At 44.1% G+C, this 20586-nt stretch overlaps 1 protein-coding gene across 10 annotated transcripts in view; it reads left to right on the top strand.

Annotated features, from left to right (window-relative positions):
• Nucleotides 1-20586, top strand: part of usp48 (ubiquitin specific peptidase 48) — a 208321-nt gene that overhangs the window by 84847 nt on the left and 102888 nt on the right. For all 10 annotated transcript variants that reach the window (XR_015073512.1, XR_015073513.1, XR_015073514.1 and 7 more), the window contains exons 10-12: nucleotides 1171-1305; nucleotides 3243-3392; nucleotides 9454-9654. Coding sequence is in view for 5 of the 10 variants with exons in the window: in XM_085966770.1 (XP_085822896.1) it covers nucleotides 1171-1305; nucleotides 3243-3392; nucleotides 9454-9654 (486 nt within the window). In the remaining 5 variants the exon portion in view is untranslated. The remainder of the gene's footprint in view (nucleotides 1-1170; nucleotides 1306-3242; nucleotides 3393-9453; nucleotides 9655-20586) is intronic.

Below are 20586 nucleotides of genomic sequence, written 5' to 3' on the forward strand. Positions count from 1 at the left end.
TGTAGAAAGGCAGGATCTCAGGTTCAACTACTTGCATTTATATAGCACCTTGGGGTCTAGATGGCTGTAGGCACGGAGTGGGAATTGCACAAGAGGCTAGAGTTGGAAGAACGCAGAGTGTTTGGATGGTTGTAGGGCTGGAGGAGGTTAGAGACTGGGAGCAACGAGACCATGGAGGGATTTGAACACAATGAGAATTTTAAAATGGAGGTGTTGCTGGACTGCGAGCCAATGTAGGTCAGTGAGCACAAGGGTGATGGGTGAAATGGGGCTTGGTGTGAGTTAGGGTGCGGGCAGCAGAGCTTTGGAGGAGCTCAAGTTTATGGAAGGTGGAAGATGAGTGGCTGCCCAGGAGAGCATTTGAAGAGTCGAGTCTGGAGGTAACAAAAGCAGCAGATGGGCGGAGACGGGCAATATTACAGAGATAGAAGTAGGCAGTCTTTGTGATGGAGAGGATATGGAGTCGGAAGCTCATCTCGTTCAAATACGTCATCAAGGTTGTGAACATTCTGGTTCAGCCTGAGACAGTGGACAGGGATGGGAATGGAGTCGGTTGTTAGGGAACTGAATTTGTGTTGGGGACCGATGACAATGGCTTCAGTCTTCTCGGTATTTAATTGGAGGAAATGTTGATGCATCCTGGACTGGATGTCGGACAAGCAGTCTGACAACATAGAGGCAGCAGAGGGGTCGAGAGACATGGTGGTGAGGTAGAGCTGGGTGACATTAGTGTACACGTGGAACCTAATGTGTTTTCTGAGACGTTGCCAAGGTGCAGCATGTAGATGAGAAATCGATATCGTTCAAGTCTGTGGTGACTTTCCTGATCTCCTACTTGCCTGTACTTGAAGGGTTGGTGTCTGGAATTGTACTTCAAGATGAGTTGCTGCCTTCAAATCAAACCATGTTGGAGAGTTGAATGTCTACACTTTGTCATTTGGAGCACCTTGTTCAGATGTTTCACAGCACAGCATAATGCAAATATCGTACTTCTGTTGCAATAAACTTACAGAATGCAAATGACTGAAAATAGTATTCAAACCATCCTATTGAATTATCTAACCATTCATCATATTCCTGGCATACTTAAGATGTTCTCTTGTCCTTTCTTGTGTGGTTCAATTCTGTTGCCAGTATTGACATTGTGGTTTTTTTGTTGCACTTTTTTAGCAGAGCCTTCGAAGTCACAGACACGAAAACCCAAATGTGTTAAAGGTGTTCATTGTTCAAGGAATGCTTACATGTTGGTGTACAGACGGAAAGTGGAAGGAAGCAAAGAAAAGGAAATAAGTGTTCAACTCCCATGTAAGCAGCTCTCTGTCTATCCTCAATACTTTTTTCAGTGTTTTTATCTGCATGTTTGATGTATTTTAAAGTTGGCGGCATTTTATCACGATGAAACGACAGTCTTGGTCTGACCGAAATATTTTAAGCTTGTAAATTACAATTATGTATTGCTTGAAAATGTTAATATTGATCTGAAATTTGTTGGTAATACAATTTTCTGATCACTGGTATTCCTTTTGTGTTCACACTACTAAATATTGGAAAGTAGTTTAGAATTACAAGAGAAACCCAGCACTCCTGGCAGGACAGTGACTCCATTCAACCATTGCCTGCACATTTCCCTGAGCCAGATTGATTAACAAAATTAGAGGAGCGGCTCAGGCCATTTACAGCGCTGCTGGGGTACCTATCTCAACGGGGGGAAGGAAATCCCTGCAGTACCTTGCTGCAGTGTACCATGGCCAGCAGTGCTGGCTGAGATCGCACTCGTCAAACTGGCCATGCAGTGCTGGGCGTCAGGAAAACCGTGGCATTCCTGGTGCCCAGCTTTGCTTGGGCTCAAAGCATGTAGTATGACATCATCCAGCCAGTTGTGTCTTGTAATCTATTGCCCAAATTCTGGTAGTGATTGGTTTGGCGGGAAAGCCGGTATGTAGGTCTTTCTCTTACTACTGTTTGGACCTCGAGAATTACGAATTAGCTTAACAATGACAGATAAAGATGTGATCAATAAAATTGGTCTTTATTTACACTATAGTTCAAAATTCGAGTGTGCATAGAAGAACCTTCGGCAATAAATTCAAAGCTCTCGCAGCTATAAATAGGCCTACAACTTATCAATTCAAACTTACATAAAAGTACCCCCTTATCAATTCAAACATACATAAAAGTACCCCATTAACAACATCTAAGCTTATGTCTGACTTTCATACATATTCCTTTATATCTCTGTGTGATCGGTCCAGGGAAATTGTAAGTTGGCCAGCTTTCTCGGCTCATCCTTCCTCCTGCTCTGTCTTCTGGGCTTCTTCGGAATCTTGAAAACTCCTGCCCCTGGGTTATCGTAAATTACTCTCTGCCTCCCTCTGATAGGTCAGTTTCACTCCAAACCTTCCCTGATTGGAGTTCCTTCCACATGACATGTTCCTGTTCCTGTGAGATGTATGGGGCGGGACTTCCTTGTCAATCATGTTCTTCCTTCTTGTCCATGTGGCCTCTCAAACAAGGAGCACACACTGACCACCAGGCAAAAGACCTCTTCCTGACTTCTGCCATTTTGTCTCTTCACAAAGAACACATACTGACCACCATTTTGTGTCTTCACAAACAAAGAACACATGCTGATTTCCTACATTTTGAATCCGTCCATTATCATCTTACAATTCGTTTGCAATTTCGATCTCCACACGGTAGCAGCGGTTTTATTACAATTTTCAGAATCTTACAGGTGGAACGTCTTCCCCGCCCACTTTTTTCTCGCGCCCCCCCACCACCGCCCTGGCCCCCAAACTCCCCGTTAATCTGAAGTAGTTTGGTGTGATGATGTTTTCAGAAAAGCTACTTGGTTTACAGTGAATTGCAATCTCAGTGCTGGAAGAATCCTGATTCTCAGTCCAGGAACCCAGTCAGCCTGTCTGTAGCACTGCAGTACAGACTACCTGCAGACTCATTTCTACATGTTAGATTGCTGACCGCATCCAATGCTTTAATATTAAAATAAATTCAATGTTATATTATAGTTTAATTGGGAAAAGATTGCTTATAATAATTATTGTTGATAAGCTTCTTTGCTACTGTTCCTGTCTTGAGCGTAGAAACCAATAAATTTGTGGGTTTGTAATTTGGGTAAAACTCTGGGCCTGCTATATCTTGTGGAGTTTTTTGGTTTGTTGGCTCTACACATTAAGCCCATGGTATTTCCCAGTTCCTGAGGAACTTTCCTTCCTTTTTTGCAGCACATCTACAGAAAATGGTTGAACGTGACAACAAAAAATTTGAAGAGTGGTGCATGGAAATGGCTGAGATGCGGAAGCAGAGTGTGGACAAAGGCAAAGCCAAGCATGAGGAGGTGCAAGAGCTCTTTAACATGTTACCAGCTAAAGAAGGTCCGTAAATTTAACAGAGGATGGAGTTCAGTTATTATATGTACATCTATGTGAAGAATTTTCTTTGAAGAAAGCCATTCAGCTGGTTATAATATTTGTACGGTAAACCTGTCCGATAATGCTGTACAGGTGATGTCGGTGGAGATAATGGTGGAAAGTTTCTTGATCCTGCGTGAATAGTGGAGTACACAGGATCTTATTTAGTGAATTGATTCTTTGGCAAGAAAAACAATTCAAAGTTTAATATAAATATTTCACCAGAGTAGTTATTTTACTTCCAAATTGCCCAGATGTTCCCTGATGATCTTGTGGACAAAAGGACATACAAATGCAAAACTTGATTCCAGTCTCTGTGAAGGTAGCTGAGATCATCTGTGGCTGTGCTACAGATTTACTATCTAGTGATCCATACAGGCAAATACGCAAGTGTAGAAGGGCGAAATTGGGATTGACTAGGATGGCGTCCATGATGGAATAGCCTGCCAACACTCACTGTGTAGACTCTCTCATGAAGAATTCCCACTTGGGTGAGATAACACAAGGCTGCCAGTCCTGGTGGATTGTATGCATCCAGAAGGAAAAGGGATATAATGGGCGGGGGGCGCAGGAATCAAAACAATAGCAAGTCTTTTGAACACAGCTTGTTTTTTCCATTTGAATACAACACAACCACAAGTTAGATATATTTCTTAAGGCTAAAGGGATCAAGGGATATGGGGAGAAAGCAGGAACAGGGTACTGAATTTGGATGATCAGCCATGATCTCATTGAATGGCGGAGCAGGCTCGAGGGGCCGAATGGCCTACTCCTGCTCCTATCTTCTAAGTACTATATACAGTGGTATAGAAACAAACTATAGAAAAATATCAATCATTGATTGCAAGTCAGCATTTTTCCTTATGTCTTTTATATACTATGGCCCAGATTTTGTGGTAGAAATAACGGTGGGGCTAACAGCATTCACCGTTAATAAAGAGTAAATTAGATAGCAACATCCGGTGTCAGGAAGTTGCTGCCCGAGTTGCCCTGCTCCTCTGTTAGCTGCGCTATGCTGGTACTTCACCTAGAGACTCAACATTCAAATACATGAAGGGTGTGAAGTTGCGGTACTTACCTACTAGATACCCACTAAACACGATTTGACATTGAATTAACTATTCTAACCTACACTTTTTGGTTTAGACTCTGCGTGTCTCAGTAAGGATTCTTCAATCTGATTGGCTAAAGGGATACACAGTTGCTTGCCCTGTTAACACAGGTCGCAGATCCCCTGTAAAGGGCACTGCGCTGTTTTGGCTCTCTGATAGCTGCAACTTCCAGTGCAAAAGTCCACAAAGTCTGTGGGCAAGTCTAGGTGTAACTGTTCATTCGCCAGTGACTGCAAAATCTGGGTCATTATTTTTTTGCAATTAAGAAACCTAGGCCTGGATTTTGTTGTGAGTGGCGAAGGAGCGAGCGGCCTGTCATTCACCTCCCGTACAGTTGCCCAGAGACTTTTCACGGGCTTGTCAGCGGAGACTTCCGGTCAACCAGAGTCTGACCTAGTGCGGCATCCTCTACAGGGGATCTGTGGCGTCTGTGAGCAGAGCAAGCAGCTGGGAGGCTCTTCAACCAATCAGCTTGAAGAATCCTCACTGAGACACGCAGACTGCAAACCAGGAAGTAAAAACCAGGAAATATAAATTGCATTTAAATTATTCTACAGGAAGCGAAAGAAAGATTGGGACATACACATGGGATTAAGGAAGAGACATGAGAGAAAAACAGAAAAGCTTAAAAAATATATTTTAATTTACATTTTTTTAAAAATCTGCAACATTAATTTTCTTCTGAGGGAGTGAGACTCCACACTTCTAAGTTTAATTTTTCAGGTTCAGCAGTAATTATTACTACTTGCACCGTTTAAAAACTCACTTACTCCTGATTGCACTAGCCTGAACTTTTTCCTCTGTCTTTTTAGTAAGAGACTGGTGGATAATAACCCTAAGTTCTCGCCACAACAGTGATCTCTCTGCAGACTCCATCGGTGGCAAAGACTGCAATAGCGCAGCCTGTGGAGAAGCAGGGTATCACCAACAGCAACTTCCGGATTTCCGCTTTTAACTGCGCATGTGTGGACGCCAGAAGTTGCTGTCAGTTTTACCCTGTAATAATGGCGAGCGCTGACAGCCTCGTTGTTATTAGTACAGCAAAATCTTGGCCAATATCTCATGTCTCAAACCGAAACAATGGCATGCTAAATTGTGCCTTATTGATAGAAGATAGGAGCAGAAGTAGGCCATTCGGCCCCTCGAGCCTGCTCCGCCATTCAATGAGATCATGGCTGATCATCCAAATTCAGTACCATGTTCCTGCCTTCTCTCCATATACCTTGATCCCTTTAGCCTTAAGAAATATATCTAACTCCTTGAATATATTTAATGAATTGGCCTCAACTGCCTTCTGTGGTAGAGAATTCCACAGGTTCACCGCTCTCTGGGTGAAGAAATTCCTCCTCATCTCTGTCCTAAATGGCTTATCCTTATCCTTAGACTGTGACCCCTGGTTCTGGACTCCCCGACCATCGGGAACATCCTTACTGCAAGATTCGCCAAGATTTCAAATTCCCAAAGCCGCATTGACATCACCATGTCCTCTCCAGATTTTTTTCTACCCGTAGTTATTATGCATCTGCTCACCTGAAGCTCAAATACTGCATTAGAGTTTTATATTTAACATAGACACAAGAATTAATAAATACCACCTTCAGTGGTATTTAGTAAGAACATTACAAATATTGTACCAAGTCCTAGCTTTCTACACATTGATGAGTAGTGTTTCAACTCCCTTGATGTTGGCCACAGCTTTGGAAGTACTACCTGTGTTTTGGAGGAATATCGAAAGCCATTATCTTGAAAGCTGAAAGAGATCATAAAATCCAAAATGGCCGTGACCGCCATACTTGGTCTGCTTCAGCTCCTAATACGTTTGTTCTCATGTTGCATAAAGTGTCCCCAGCACCAATCCTACGCCTTCGCAGTTTTGCAATCTGTACTGAGTTAACTAAAACATAGGGTAGAATTTCATCTTCACCTGCTGGGCTGGGCTGTAATCTGGCAAGGCAAATTGCATGCCAGTTTCAATTGCAACGATCTCTATTAGATCACAAGAGCCCGCCTGATTTTTATTCCATTGCGATCACCCTGCAAGATTAGCACCCAGGTGGTGAAGATGACAATCTATCCCCATGGATTATGACACTCGAGGAATGGAATGCCTGGAAGGCACCTGCGTTCAATGGAGTTCACCCTAGAATCTTTTAAAGAAATGAGAGGACGTAACTAAGGTCTGGTTTAAAAAATTGCGATTACTAGCCATGATAGTAAACTTGTTCTTGACTCCTCCGCAGGTGAAAGGAATGTTTCTTGTACTCATACTATTACATAGGATTTACAGCACAGAAAGGCCATTCAGCCCAACTGGTCTATACCGGTCTTTCTGCTCCACACGAGCCTCCTCCCACCCTACTTCATCTCACCCTATCTGCATAACCTTTGATTCCTTTTCCCCTCGTGTACTTGTCTAGCTTCCCCTTAAATGCTTCTATCCTATTTGCCTCAACTATTCCCGTGTGGCAGCAAATTCCACATTCTAACCACTGTGAAATGGTAAAGAAATTTCTCCTGAATTCCTTATTGGATTTATTAGTGACCATCATATATTGATGACCTCTAGTTTTGGACTCTCTCACAAGTGAAAACACCTTCTCTACGTTTACCTTATCAAACCACTTCATAATTTCAAAGATCTCTATTAGATTACTAGAGAAAAGAGCCCCAGCCTGTTCAATTTATCCTGATAGTTATAACCTCTCAATTCTGGTAACATCTGTATACATTTTTTTTGCACCTTCTCCAGTGCCTCGATTATCCTCTTTATAATTTGGAGACCAGAAAGGTTCTATACAAGTTTAACAACCTCTCTGCTTCTCAATCACATTCCCCCAGTGCTTTGTTTGCATTTTTTATGGCCTTGTTAACCTGCGATGCTACTATTAACGATTTGTGAATCTGTACCCCTAGATCACTTTGTTCCTCTATCCCATTCACATTCTTAATTTCCAAGGAGTATGTGGCCTCCTTATTCCTCCTACCAAAATGCACCACCTCACTCTTATCTGTATTGCAATTCATTTGCCATTCTGCAAGTTTATTAACGTCTTCTTGTATTTTGTCGCAGTCTCCTCAGTAGTAACTATACTCCTGAATTTGGTGCCGTCTGCATATTTTGAAATTGTACTTCTGATTCCTGAGTCCAAATCGTTTATGTAAATGATGAACAACAGTGGCCCCAGCAGCGATCCCTGTGGAATACCACATCCCACCATCTGCCAATCTGAGTAAATACCTTTAACCCCTACTCTTTGTTTTCTGTTTTGTAGCCAGCTTGCTATCCATTCTACTACTTGTCCCCTGACTCAACATGCTCTGACCGTAGCCATGAGTCTGCTATGCGGTACCTTATTGAAGGCCTATGCTAAATAAAATTGTTAGTTTTGTTTTAAAGTAAGTGTGTGAAGTGATCATGAGTTATAAGCAGGGGATATAAGAAGCTACTATCTCATCTAGAAAACATACCGACCCTGAACTGTGTAATATCAACTGAGGCATTTGCTCATTTTTACTGGACTCCAAAAGGAACGTCAGAGTGGTGTGGAGTTACTTTAGATTACCCTCTTATACTCTGGGAAAACAATACTATTTTTATTTCGAATGGCAAATGGGGAAATTGGTCTTGGGAATGTTGCATGTCGTACAGAAAAGTTCAGAAAATAATGATATAAGGGAGCATTCTTTTCAGAAATAGGCATTGTTAAAACTGAGCATTGTTGGCTGGTGCGCAAACAACTTCAGTGCAGTTTTGAAAAAACAATTTATTATACAAAGAAAGTGAATATAACATATGAGAGAACGATGGATAGAAAAAGCCCAGCTGGTGTACAGTTCTGGTCACCGCATTACAAAAGGGACATTGCAGCTATTGATAGGGTACAGAAGAGAGCAACCTGAGTGATTGAGGGATTGGATTATATACATTGGGCATGTTCTCACTGGAAAAGAGAAGGTTGAGAGGTGATATGATTTTTTTTTAGGATTCTAAAGGGCCTAGATAATATAGACCATGATGAGCAGTTTTACCTTGTCCAGGACAGCAGAACCAGAAAACACAGTCTGTGCTTGAAGGTGGGTAAATTCAGAACTAATCTGTAAAATTATTTCAGTGAGCGAGTGGTACATTTATTGGAGCAGGCAGTGGAAGCAGATAATGTTGATTAATTCAAATGAAAATTAAATAGATTTCTTTCAGAAAATAATATTTTGACGATGCAGTATATGAGTAATTTGAGACATGACGTGGTGAGTGTAGCAGGTTTGGAAGGAAAGGCTGACTCTAGAACTACGGTTCCCATAGCTTTCCATCACTGGGGTTTTCCTCGCCTCATGTCTGGATCTGTTGTAGACTAATTGATCGAGATTGATTGCTGTGATTAGTCAGCAACTCCATTATCATTGTAGCGTGCGACTACCAGGATGGTAGAAGGTGAACTAGAGGGACCGTGGTCATTTTCCGTCCAGCAATTCCTATGTTCCTAGTCCATTGAGCCTGTTCCATTTAGCTGTGTTGCAATTGGGTAACATGACCCCCAATGCTCCACTCCCACCAGCAGCCACGTAATCTAGGAGAGGCAATAAAAACATTTCCTACGTCGGTAGGTCAAGTTCCATGTGTGTCAGTGTCCCTCTAGTAGTTCTCCCAAGTGGCTGTTTTTCATGTGTGAACCTGGACAGTGAGTTTTGACAGTAGATTTGATCAGTACGGCCATCACATCTTCACAGTTGCCTTCTGCTTTTCTTTTCCTGCACAAGTGAATACCACCTGTACAGCTACTGAAGGTGTTGGCTGAAGGTTTTCACACAATGAAAATTGTCTTGTTATTTTATATACCATTTTAAAGTAACTTTAGCTAAATGTTTGCTAGTTAAAGATCACGGACTAAAACTTTCACTTTTTTTTGTTTTAGACGAGTGCTATGAATTTCTACCAGTGGACTGGCTACGGAAGTGGCTGGATGACTCTGCAGTAACAAAGCCAATTGATAATTCTAACCACCTGTGTGTACATAACAGACTTATTCCTGATAAAATCTGTGATGTTAAAAGGATCTCCCAGAAAGCAGCAGATATCTTCTATGCGAGATATGGAGGTGGTCCCAGATTGGATGGCAAGTAAACTTTTTGTAACCTTTTTTGAAAAAGTCTGCACAGTTCACTGACCAAATAAACTAGGGAACAGTTAAAAATAATATATAGAAATCTTAGTTAAATTAAACTCAACTTTGTTGGTTCAAGTTCACAGCAATAAATGTGCAGAATGGGTGTGTAATTGGCAAATACATTTCAGTATAGTTAAGTGTAAGGTGGTGCATTTTGGTTGGAAGAATAAGGAGGCCACATATTCCTTGGAAAATGTGTGTCTAAATGGAGTAGAGGAGCAAAGGAATCTAGGGGTACAGGTACCCAAAGTAACTCCACAGGTGAATCTAGGGGTACAGATACACAAAGTAACTCCACAGGTGAATCTAGGGGTACAGATACACAAAGTAACTCCACAGGTGAATCTAGGGGTACAGATACACAAAGTAACTCCACAGGTGAATCTAGGGGTACAGATACACAAAGTAACTCCACAGGTGAATCTAGGGGTACAGATACACAAAGTAACTCCACAGGTGAATCTAGGGGTACAGATACACAAAGTAACTCCACAGGTGAATCTAGGGGTACAGATACACAAAGTAACTCCACAGGTGAATCTAGGGGTACAGATACACAAAGTAACTCCACAGGTGAATCTAGGGGTACAGATACACAAAGTAACTCCACAGGTGAATCTAGGGGTACAGATACACAAAGTAACTCCACAGGTGAATCTAGGGGTACAGATACACAAAGTAACTCCACAGGTGAATCTAGGGGTACAGATACACAAAGTAACTCCACAGGTGAATCTAGGGGTACGGATACACAAAGTAACTCCACAGGTGAATCTAGGGGTACGGATACACAAAGTAACTCCACAGGTGAATCTAGGGGTACGGATACACAAAGTAGCTACACAGGTGAATAAGGCCATAAAAAAGCAAACAGCACTGGGGTTCATTTCTAGAGGGATAGAATTGAAAAGCAGAGAAGTTATGTTAAACTTGTAAAGAACCATGGTTCAACCATACTGAATACTGTGCACCGCTCTTGTCTCCATATTATAAAAAAGATATCGAGACACTGGAGAAGGTGCAAAAAAGATTTACAAGGATGATGCCAGAACTGAGAGGTTATACCTATCAGGAAAGATTGAACAGGTTGGGGCTCTTTTCTCTAGAATGCTGAGGGGTGATCTGATAGTGGTCATAAGATTATGAAAGGGTTTGATAAGGTAGACGTAGAGAAGATGTTTCCACTTGCAGGAGAGACCGAAACTAGGGGCCATAAATATAAGATAGTTACTAATAAATCCTATAGGGAATTCAAGAGAAAATTATTTTCCAGAGAGTGGTTAGAATGTGGAACTTGCTACCACAAGGAGTAGTTGAAGCAAATAGCATAGATTAATTTAAGGGGAAGCTAGATAAACATGAGGGAGAAAGGAATAGAAGGTTATATTGATCGGGTGAGCTGAAGTAGGGTGGAAGGAGGCTCGTGTGAAGCATAAACACCGGCATAGACCAGTTGGGCTAAATGGCCTGTTTCTGTGTAATTTTCTTTTGCTTGCCTTACAGTCTTTCTAAAGGTGGTGATTTTAATTTGTTTTTTTGCCTCTCTACTGTCCTTTGGGTTACAAAAGTGGGTGTTTTCTTATGGTAAAAATACTGTTTTCTTAATGTACAAAAATGCCATATAACCCACTATTTTTGCTTATTTCTTTTGCAGAAAGTTTTCTTGAGTTGTCAATTTTTTTCAAACGTTTCTCAGTCATTGCCACATTCCAACCCACATTTTATTTGTTTTTAATTTTTCTGTATTGCTTGTTGGAGATCTGCTGCCTTGGCAGAACTTATTCTGTCAAGTTATGTTTGGGCTGTGATTGCTGCTCCTTGAGGCTGTATTAATGGCAGCAGCCTGGCAGTACCCTGGTTCATACTGCCTGGATCCTGCCTGGCTGGCTGGAACTCCAGCTGTGACCAGAAGAGAGCTTTGCTGATGCAGGGATCGAGCTGCTCGCCCAAGAATTAAAATGTAAATGTTGAGAGTGTGGAAGGGGGATTCATCACACTCACTATTTAACTTAATGTCTGGTACGTTTAAAATGTACCCAGTGTTGCCTGAGCACTTGGTAAACTAGGTTTGACATGGATTTACACTCAGTGATGTCAAATGGAAGTGATGTGGGACACGCTCCTCCAGAGATTCTCTCACCCTCTCTCTGGAATCACTTGAGCCCTATCTCTGGGTTTGCACTGCTAGTTTAGCATTGGTGCTAATCTGGAACCATTTTCCACAGTTGCTAAATTTGTCGTATTAAATGCACCCTAAGATCAACCGAGATTTTTGTAGCTCCTTTCCCTAGTGCACCTGATCTCTGGACTCATGATTTCCAAACTCTGCAAGGTGCCCACTGTGAGCTCCTCGGTCAATGGAAGGCATCCATTTAGGTGAGATTTGCCACCTTTGATCATTAATGTACTTGATCTACTCCCATGCTAACTGATATTCTCAATAGTTCATTCTTCTCTAGTACCATCTCTCTTCCTGAAATCATGATTATCACCCCCAACAAAACCTGCACTCAACTCTTCGCCAAAAAATGCCACATCTGCAGCTAGGTGCAGGTCAGAAAAGGAATGGTTCCTACTTGTATTCCATTCTCAGGAATGATATGGAAAGATATTATCAGCTAATAACCACATCTGTCTTAAGTTCAGAAGACTTGGGACAAGGTACTACACCCTCTGCGGTTTGCCAACCTCCACCAACTCCAGCTTTGCTTGATCTCTGAGCTCAGTTAAGCCATTGGCTCACTTTGCTGCACAAATAGCATGGAACAGATTCCACTTCTACTCTCAATTGAAGTGGAGTTCATGCTCTTAGGAACAGGATCTGACTATAGATGAATTCATAATGACTCAACTTAAGGAAGGCTTTCGTTTTGGTCGATACCCAGCTGAATATGGGAGATTTTCTATACTGGGGAAAGCCTTTTTCCCTTGCTCCTAGAGGAAGAGGTTGAATATAGTTGAGTAAAGGTTTTTGGCCTGCACAAGATTGTAATGTATATACCTTTAAGGGGGGAACTATCTTTTACAGCTCATGTATACTGCAGTACCGGCAGTGACCACACCTGTATATAGCACTGAGTAGTAATCTGTACAGATCAGTTCCAGTGTGAGCCACGTTGAGTAAACACCTGTTGTACCGTCCTCCTGCAGTCTGTGTCTTATTATACACAGACACAACATTGGCGACAAAGCAAGTTCGAACCTACCTGCAAGTCTGCATCACCTCCCGGGGGATTCGTTCCTGGAGATCAGTGGATTGGAGGTCAAGGCCAGAGACTCGGGCGTCGACCACGGGCAACCGCCCAGTCATCCAGCAGAGACTCGAGAATTGCGGGGGAGGCTGTCGAGAGCCAGGCTTGGCTTTCCAGTCGAGGTGGTCCAGCGAAACGGGCTGGCAACAGGTAGTGCGCAGACTCTTCCCGGACAGCGGTGGGCTAGAGCCCGACCGAGCGGCACAGCAAAGGGCCGAGCAGCGTCGACGGGGGAGAGAGAGAGGGCAGAGCGCACAGGGCGCAGCCGGTGTTCAGGGGCCGAGCAGCATCGAAGAGGGAGAGAGAGACGCACAGAAACCCGCGAGGCGCCGCCATTGCCACGAGGACCGCCGAGAGCGGCGTTGGCAGCAGCGCAGGAGAAGCGCGCGAAACCTACAGGGCGCCGCCATTGCCACGAGAACCGCCGGGAGCGGCGTTGGCAGCAGCGGGGGAGGAAGGAAAGCGCAAGAGACGCCATTTTAAACCACACCCAAAATGCCGAAGAGTGGCAGTATCACCGTGTTTGACAATGAAGTCGAAGATTGGACTACATATGTCGAACGAATAGAGGTATACTGCAAGGCAAATGAGGTGTCAGATGACAAGAAAACGTCAGTATTGTTAAATTTAATGGGTGCAAAGACGTATGGTTTATTACGAAATCTAGTAACCCCAACGATGCCAATGGAAAAGAGTTTTGAAGACATAGTAACGATACTACAGGAACATTTAAACCCCACACCGCTGCTGATAGCAGAAAGATTCAAGTTTCACAAACGGAACCAGCATAAGGATGAAAGCAATGCTGATTATTTAACAGAACTGCGCAAACTATCGAAACACTGCCAGTTTGGAGCGGGACTGGCAGATATCTTAAGGGACAAGTTTGTGTGTGGGCTTCAAAGTGAAGGAACCCAGAAACGGCTTTTATCTGAAAAGGACCTTACGCTGGAAAAGGCTTTCAGCATTGCGGTATCATATGATGCGGTATCATATGAAGCGGCAGCACAGGGCGCTGCAGAGATACAACAGAGAATATGGCACAAACGAAATGTCATATAGAACAGAGAAGTGCTATCGCTGCGGCAGAACAACACACGACCAGAATGATTGCTGGTTCAAAGACAAAGTGTGCAGACAGTGTGGAAAAGTAGGACACATAGCACGAGTCTGCAGGTCGGGAAAGAAAACCAGCAATAAGAAACCTACCAAAGAAAAGTACAAGAAGGTACATAAGATGACGGAGAATAGTTCAGACGAACAAAAGAGTGATAACGACTCCGAAAGCAGGGAACTGAGTTGTCTGAAACTACATAATGTGATCACAACAGAGGATCACCGAACCATTTGGGTCACTCTCAAGATAGCAGGAGTCCAGGTAAAGATGGAATTGGACACAGGATCAGCCCTAACAGTCATAAACCGACGGGACTACGAGCGGCTATTCTCACACATACCCTTGAGAGACACAAAAATTATTTTGAAGACGTACACGGGGCAAAATGTCTGCCCCAAAGGAAAAATAAGGGTGACCGTTATATATAACGGTAAGGAAACACCAAAACTAGACCTGTATGTATTGCAAGATGGAGGACCACCATTACTGAGACATGAATGGATCCGGAAAATACAACTGGATTGGCATTCCATACAGGCACTGACTGGCTGACAAAAAGGATGACGACGTCACACCTGGGCGACTGTCAAAGATCCTAACTGACGCGAAAGAAGTGTTCCAGCAAGGACTCGGAACACTAAAAGGCATGACAGTGACGATTAAAATTGAAGAAAACACAAGCCCAAAATTTTTTAAGGCCAGATCCTTAATTTTTAAGGCTTATACGATCCGCCCAGCCGTCGAAGCAGAGCTATGTACAAGGTAGACTGGAGCGAGTGGGCTACACCCATCGTCCCTGTGATGAAAAAGTCATTGAGCAGCACGCCTGGGGAACCAAGGAAGGTTCGCATCTGTGGGGACTTTAAGGTAACAGTGAACCCCGTCCTTCACACCGTACAATATCCACTTCTGCGAATTGAAGATATTTTCGCCTCGCTATCTGGAGGGAAACGCTTCACTAAGATTGATCTGGCCCAAGCATATCTGCAAATGGAGGTAGAAGAAGCATTTAAAAAAATACCTCACAATCAACACCCATAAAGGTCTCTACCAATACAACCGGCTTGTATTCGGGGTAGCATCAGCTCCGGCTATTTGGCAGAGGGCAATGGAACAAGTCCTGCAAGGGATCCCAGGGACCCGGTGTTATTTGGACGACATCCTGGTCACGGGCGAAAATGACTGATCACCTTGCCAACCTGGAGCAGGTGCTCACTAGATTCCAGGAATATGGGCTCCAAGCTAACCGCCCCAAATGCGAGTTTTTTAGAAAACATCTCGTATTGTGGCCACGTTATCGATAAAGAGGGGTTACATAAGTCCCCAGAGAAGATTGAGGCAGTAGTCAAGGCTCCAGCACCGGAAAATGTGTCACAACTGAGGTCGTTCCTCGGGCTGGTAAACTACTACCACAAGTTCTTGCCAAATTTGTCTACAATACTACACCCACTGAACACCCTACTGCAAACTGGGGTGCCATGGAAGTGGAGTGACGAATGTAGACGAGCTTTCCAGAAGAGCAGAACACTAATCACATCGAAAGAGGTATTGGCCCATTACAACCCGGCATTACCAATTCGGTTGGCATGTGATGCGTCACCCTACGGCATTGGAGCGGTGCTGTCGCACAAATTCTGGGACGGCTCAGAGAGGCCAATAGCCTGTGCGTCACGATCACTAACCTCAGCCAAGCGTAACTACGCCCAGATTGACAGGGAGGCCCTCAGCCTAGTGTGGGGAGTGAAAAAGTTCAATCACTATCTGCACGGGCAGAAATTCACCTTGCTGACTGATCACCAGCCTCTTGTCTCCATTTTTAATCTGAAGAAGGGTGTTCCGGTGATGACTGCGCAACGACTACAAAGATGGTCACTTTTTCTAGGGGCGCACCACTATGAGATTGAATATAAGGGCACGAAACAGCATGGAAATGCTGATGGGCTATCACGCCTGCCACTGCCTACTGCGGAGGAAGCACCAGCAGTGGATCCTGTCGAAATATTCCATTCGACTATAGTTGAATACCTACCGGTAACTAACGCTTGTATCGAAAAGGAAACCCGAAATGACCCGACACTGTCTCGGGTATATGATTTGACGGTGAAGGGATGGCCAGCACATGGCGACTCACTGTTGCCAGCATTCTCGACAAGGAGAGAACAGCTGTCAGTGTGCCGGGGGACCTTGATGTGTGGATCCCGAGTGGTAATTCCACCCAAGTTAAGGGATAGAGTGCTCAATGAGCTTCATGAGGGTCATCTGGGAGGGGTAAAAATGAAAAGCCTAGCCAGGGCTTATGTGTGGTGGCCGGGAATCGATAAACAAATCGAGGACCTGACCAAGAGCTGCTCAGGATGCCAGAAAGTCCAAAATGCACCACCACAGGCCCCTCTACACCCATGGGAGTGGCCCTCATCTCCATGGCAACGGGTGCATATTGATTTTGCTGGTCCATTCATGGACTCGATGTTTTTAATAGCCGTGGATGCGCACTCGAAATGGCCTGAGGTCATCAAAATGTCCTCCAACACCACGGAGAAAACTATTGCAGTCCTATGGACCATTTTTGCCAGGAATGGCTTGCCAGAACAGATTTGCTCCGACAACGGACCACAGTTTGTGTCCGAAGAGTTCCGGAGGTTCTTGAAAAAGAATGGGGTAAGGCATTACACATCCGCCCCGTATCATCCAGCCACAAATGGATTGGCTGAGAGGTTCGTACAAACCTTTAAGAAGGCAATAAAGGCTATGTACAATGACAACATTCCGCTGCAGCACAAGGTGGACAATTTCCTGTTCGCCTACCGGAATGCGACACATGCAGTCACCAACCAGGCCCCAGCCATGATGTTCTTTAACCGAAGGTTAAGATCTCGCCTGGATTTGCTCAGACCAAACGTACGAAGAGGTGTTGAGAGTAAGCAATTCCAGCACATCCATGAGAAGCCAACAAGGAGCTTCAATGTAGGGCAACCAGTCTTGGCCCGCGACTACCGAACAGAAAAATGGCAGCCAGGAACGATATGCACACGGCAGGGCCCACTAATGTACACAGTGGATGTTGGGGAGAGCATCGTGAGACGCCATGCTGACCAGATCCTAGAGTCACGGGAACAAGTCAACCCCATGCCTCGCGCATACGTACCTGGTGATGAACCCGACGTACAGGTCGCATCTACCCCAGAAACAGTAGCATCGGAAGCTGATGAAGCAACCGACGACAGGGGGCCAGAATCGCCTCCGCACCAAGAGCAAGACACTCGGGAAAGGCGCTATCCAGAAAGGATCAGGAAGCCTCCCCAAAGACTGAATATATAAATAGACTATTTTCAGCTAATGTTGCATGTTAAAAGTGTTAATTGTAATTAGTTTGATATTTAATTGTTAAATGAGTGTTATGGTACTGTTAATCTAAAAGGGGAGGAATTGTAATGTATATACCTTTAAGGGGGGAACTATCTTTTACAGCTCATGTATACTGCAGTACCGGCAGTGACCACACCTGTATATAGCACTGAGTAGTAATCTGTACAGATCAGTTCCAGTGTGAGCCACGTTGAGTAAACACCTGTTGTACCGTTCTCCGCAGTCTGTGCCTTATTATACACAGACACAACAAAGATGCTCTTTAAATGAGATTGGCATGCTGTTAGCATTTTGGGCCAATTTTATCGAAGTAATCTGCACCGATTGGAGCAGCAGCCCAAATCTCTGCAACCGTCAGAATTGGTATTTCACAATCAAATAGCAAGCATGTTATAAAACTTAAAAGCCGCAGCAAAATTTAATATCCAGGGATATTTCCTAAAATGCTACTCCTTGGAAACGGCCCTTTTCATGATTCGTGGGGGAGGAGGGTATACCTGAATTCAAAGCGACAACCAAGGAGGCAAACAATGTTTATGTTGCTGTCGTTGGGAAGACACGTTTGAGAATTACGTAAGCTTGTCAGATATCTTCCCCCAAGATTCAAACTTTCGAGGAAGATTGCTTATTTATCTTAATAACTCCTTATAAGCTAAGGAAAAAAAAGTGTCCAAGAGGACACAGGCCCATAACATAAATTGGCATCAAGCTAGCAATTCACAAAGATGACTGATGTGGGGAATGGATAAACCACATTGATGCAGTAAGGGGCATTATTCTGAGGTTGGAGGTGAGTCGGGTGAGCATTGCTCCGCAACAGGCCTGTACGATATTGGTCTTTGAAGTGCTCAGTGTTGACACAGGTTGATAAAAGTAGAAGTGTCCTCAGTCCTGCTATACATCCCAGAAAAATTAGCTAGTAAGTGCCGAGATTACTTTTTTTTTTTCATTTTATGTTTATTGTTAATTTGTTTTGGCCACAATTGGGAGTTTGTGCCACTGCTGCCAATATTTTGGAACGTATTGAAAATCCATTTCGACACGCATAATAAGGTGTTTCTTTGATTAAGCGTGATTTTTTACAATCACTTTAAAGCACTCTCACCTCCTCCATCCTAACCTTGAACATCAAGTGCAAGGAAGTCGAGGATTTCCTCTCCACGATTGAGACCATCCATCCAACTGCAACCTGCCTTTCCCTTGCCCATGTCCCTCCCCCCAGTCGCCCACCCACTTTTGCTGAGAGCCCCCATCTTTCTGCAGTTTGTCACACCCTACCCTCTGCAAGCTCATCTCTTTATTGAGATCTGTCTCCTGCTCCCTTGATTCTCTTCCCGTTCAGCTCCTGACCACCCAACTCCCTTTCCTGGCCTCCTTGCTAGCTGACATTGTCAATAGCTCTCACTCCTCTAACACTTGCTCGCTCTTCAAATCCATTATTCTCGTCTCTCTCCTTAAAAAAAAAAAAACCCCACCTTTGACCCATTCTCTCCAAAATCCACCCCACCCCGATCTCCCTTTCCTCGCATTTTATGTTTGGATAATTGAGCTGTGATTTCAAGCTTGAAATTTAAGTAAAGTTCAGTTTGCTGAGTATTTTATAACCTGACGGTAAGCAGGAGTCCTCGTACATTTATGCCCATCTAAAGACAATGTGGGGAAGTGTGAACTGCAGTCACGTTGATTAGGGATCGATTGATGCTGTGTGTTTGCTTATTTTCGGCTAGAGTACTGCGTTCCATTGCAGGAAAGATGTGATTGCACTGGAGAGGGTACAGAGGAGATTTACAAGGATGTTGCAGGGAGTAGAGAATCTTAGCTATGAGGAAAGACTGGATAGGCTGGGTCTGTTTTCCTTGGAACAGAGGAGGCTGAGGGGAGACCTTATTGAGGTGTATAGATAAAGTGGATAGAAAGGACCTATTTCCCTTAGCAGAGGGGTCAAAAACCAGGGGATACAGATTTAAAGTAATTGGGGGAAGGTTTAGAGGGGATTTGAGGGGAAATTTCTTCACCCAGAGGGTTGTGGGGGTCTGGAACTCACTGCCTGAAAGGGTGGTAGAGGCAGGAATCCTAACCACATTTAAAAAGTACTTGGATGTGCACTTGGAATGCTCTAACCTGCAGGTCTACGGACCAAGAGTTGGAAAGTGGGATTAGGCTGGATAGCTCTTTGTTGGCCGGCGCGGACACGATGGGCCAAAACGGCCTCCTTCCGTGCTGTAACTTTCTAAGATTCTATGATTCATCGTGGTTATGTTACTGGACTAGTAATTGGGCAATTTAAATTCAGTTAATTTATAAATTTGGAATAAAAAGCAAGTATCCGTAATGGTGACCATGAAACTACTGGATTGTCATAACCCATCTGGTTCACTAATTTCCTTTAGGGAAGGAAATCTGCTGTCCTTACCCGGTCTGGCCCATCTCTGACTCCAGACCCACAGCAATGTGGTTAACTCTTAACTGCCCTCTGAAATGGCCTAGCAAGCCACTCAATTGCACCAAACCGCTACAAAGAAACAAGCCAGACAGACCACCTGGCATCGACCTAGGCACCGGACACGACAAAGGCACACCCAGCCCAGTCGACCCTGCAATGTCCTCGTCACTAGCATCTGGGGACTTGTGCCAAAATTGGGAGAGCTGTCCCACAGACTAATAAAGCAACAGTCATACTCACAGAATCATACCTTCCAGCCAACGTCCCAGACACATCCTCCACCATCCCTTGTTATGTCCTGTCCCACCGGCAGGAGAGACCCACCAGGGGTGGCAGCACAGTGGTATACAATCAGGAGGGAGTGGCCCTGGGAGTCCTCAACATTTACTCCGGACCCCATGAAGTCTCATGGCATCAGGTCAAACAAGGCAAGGAAACCTCCTGCTAATTACCACCTACTGCCCTTCCTCCATGTTGAACACCACTTGGAAGATGCACTGAGGGTAACAAGGGCACAGAACGTTCTCTGGGTGGGGGACTTCAATGTCTATCACCAATTGTGGCTCGGTAGCACCAATACTGACCGAGCTGGCCGAGTGGAGTTGAGGTAGAAGATCAGCCGTGATCTTGTTGAATGGCGGAAAAGGCTCGAAGGACCAAATGGCCTACTCCAGCTCCTATACATAGCCTGCGGCAGGTGATGA

This window comes from Somniosus microcephalus, chromosome 25 (assembly GCF_052327205.1).
Source record: "Somniosus microcephalus isolate GS21.2 chromosome 25, FLI_Smic_1.0, whole genome shotgun sequence".
In the NCBI taxonomy this organism is placed as follows: Eukaryota; Metazoa; Chordata; class Chondrichthyes; order Squaliformes; family Somniosidae; genus Somniosus; species Somniosus microcephalus.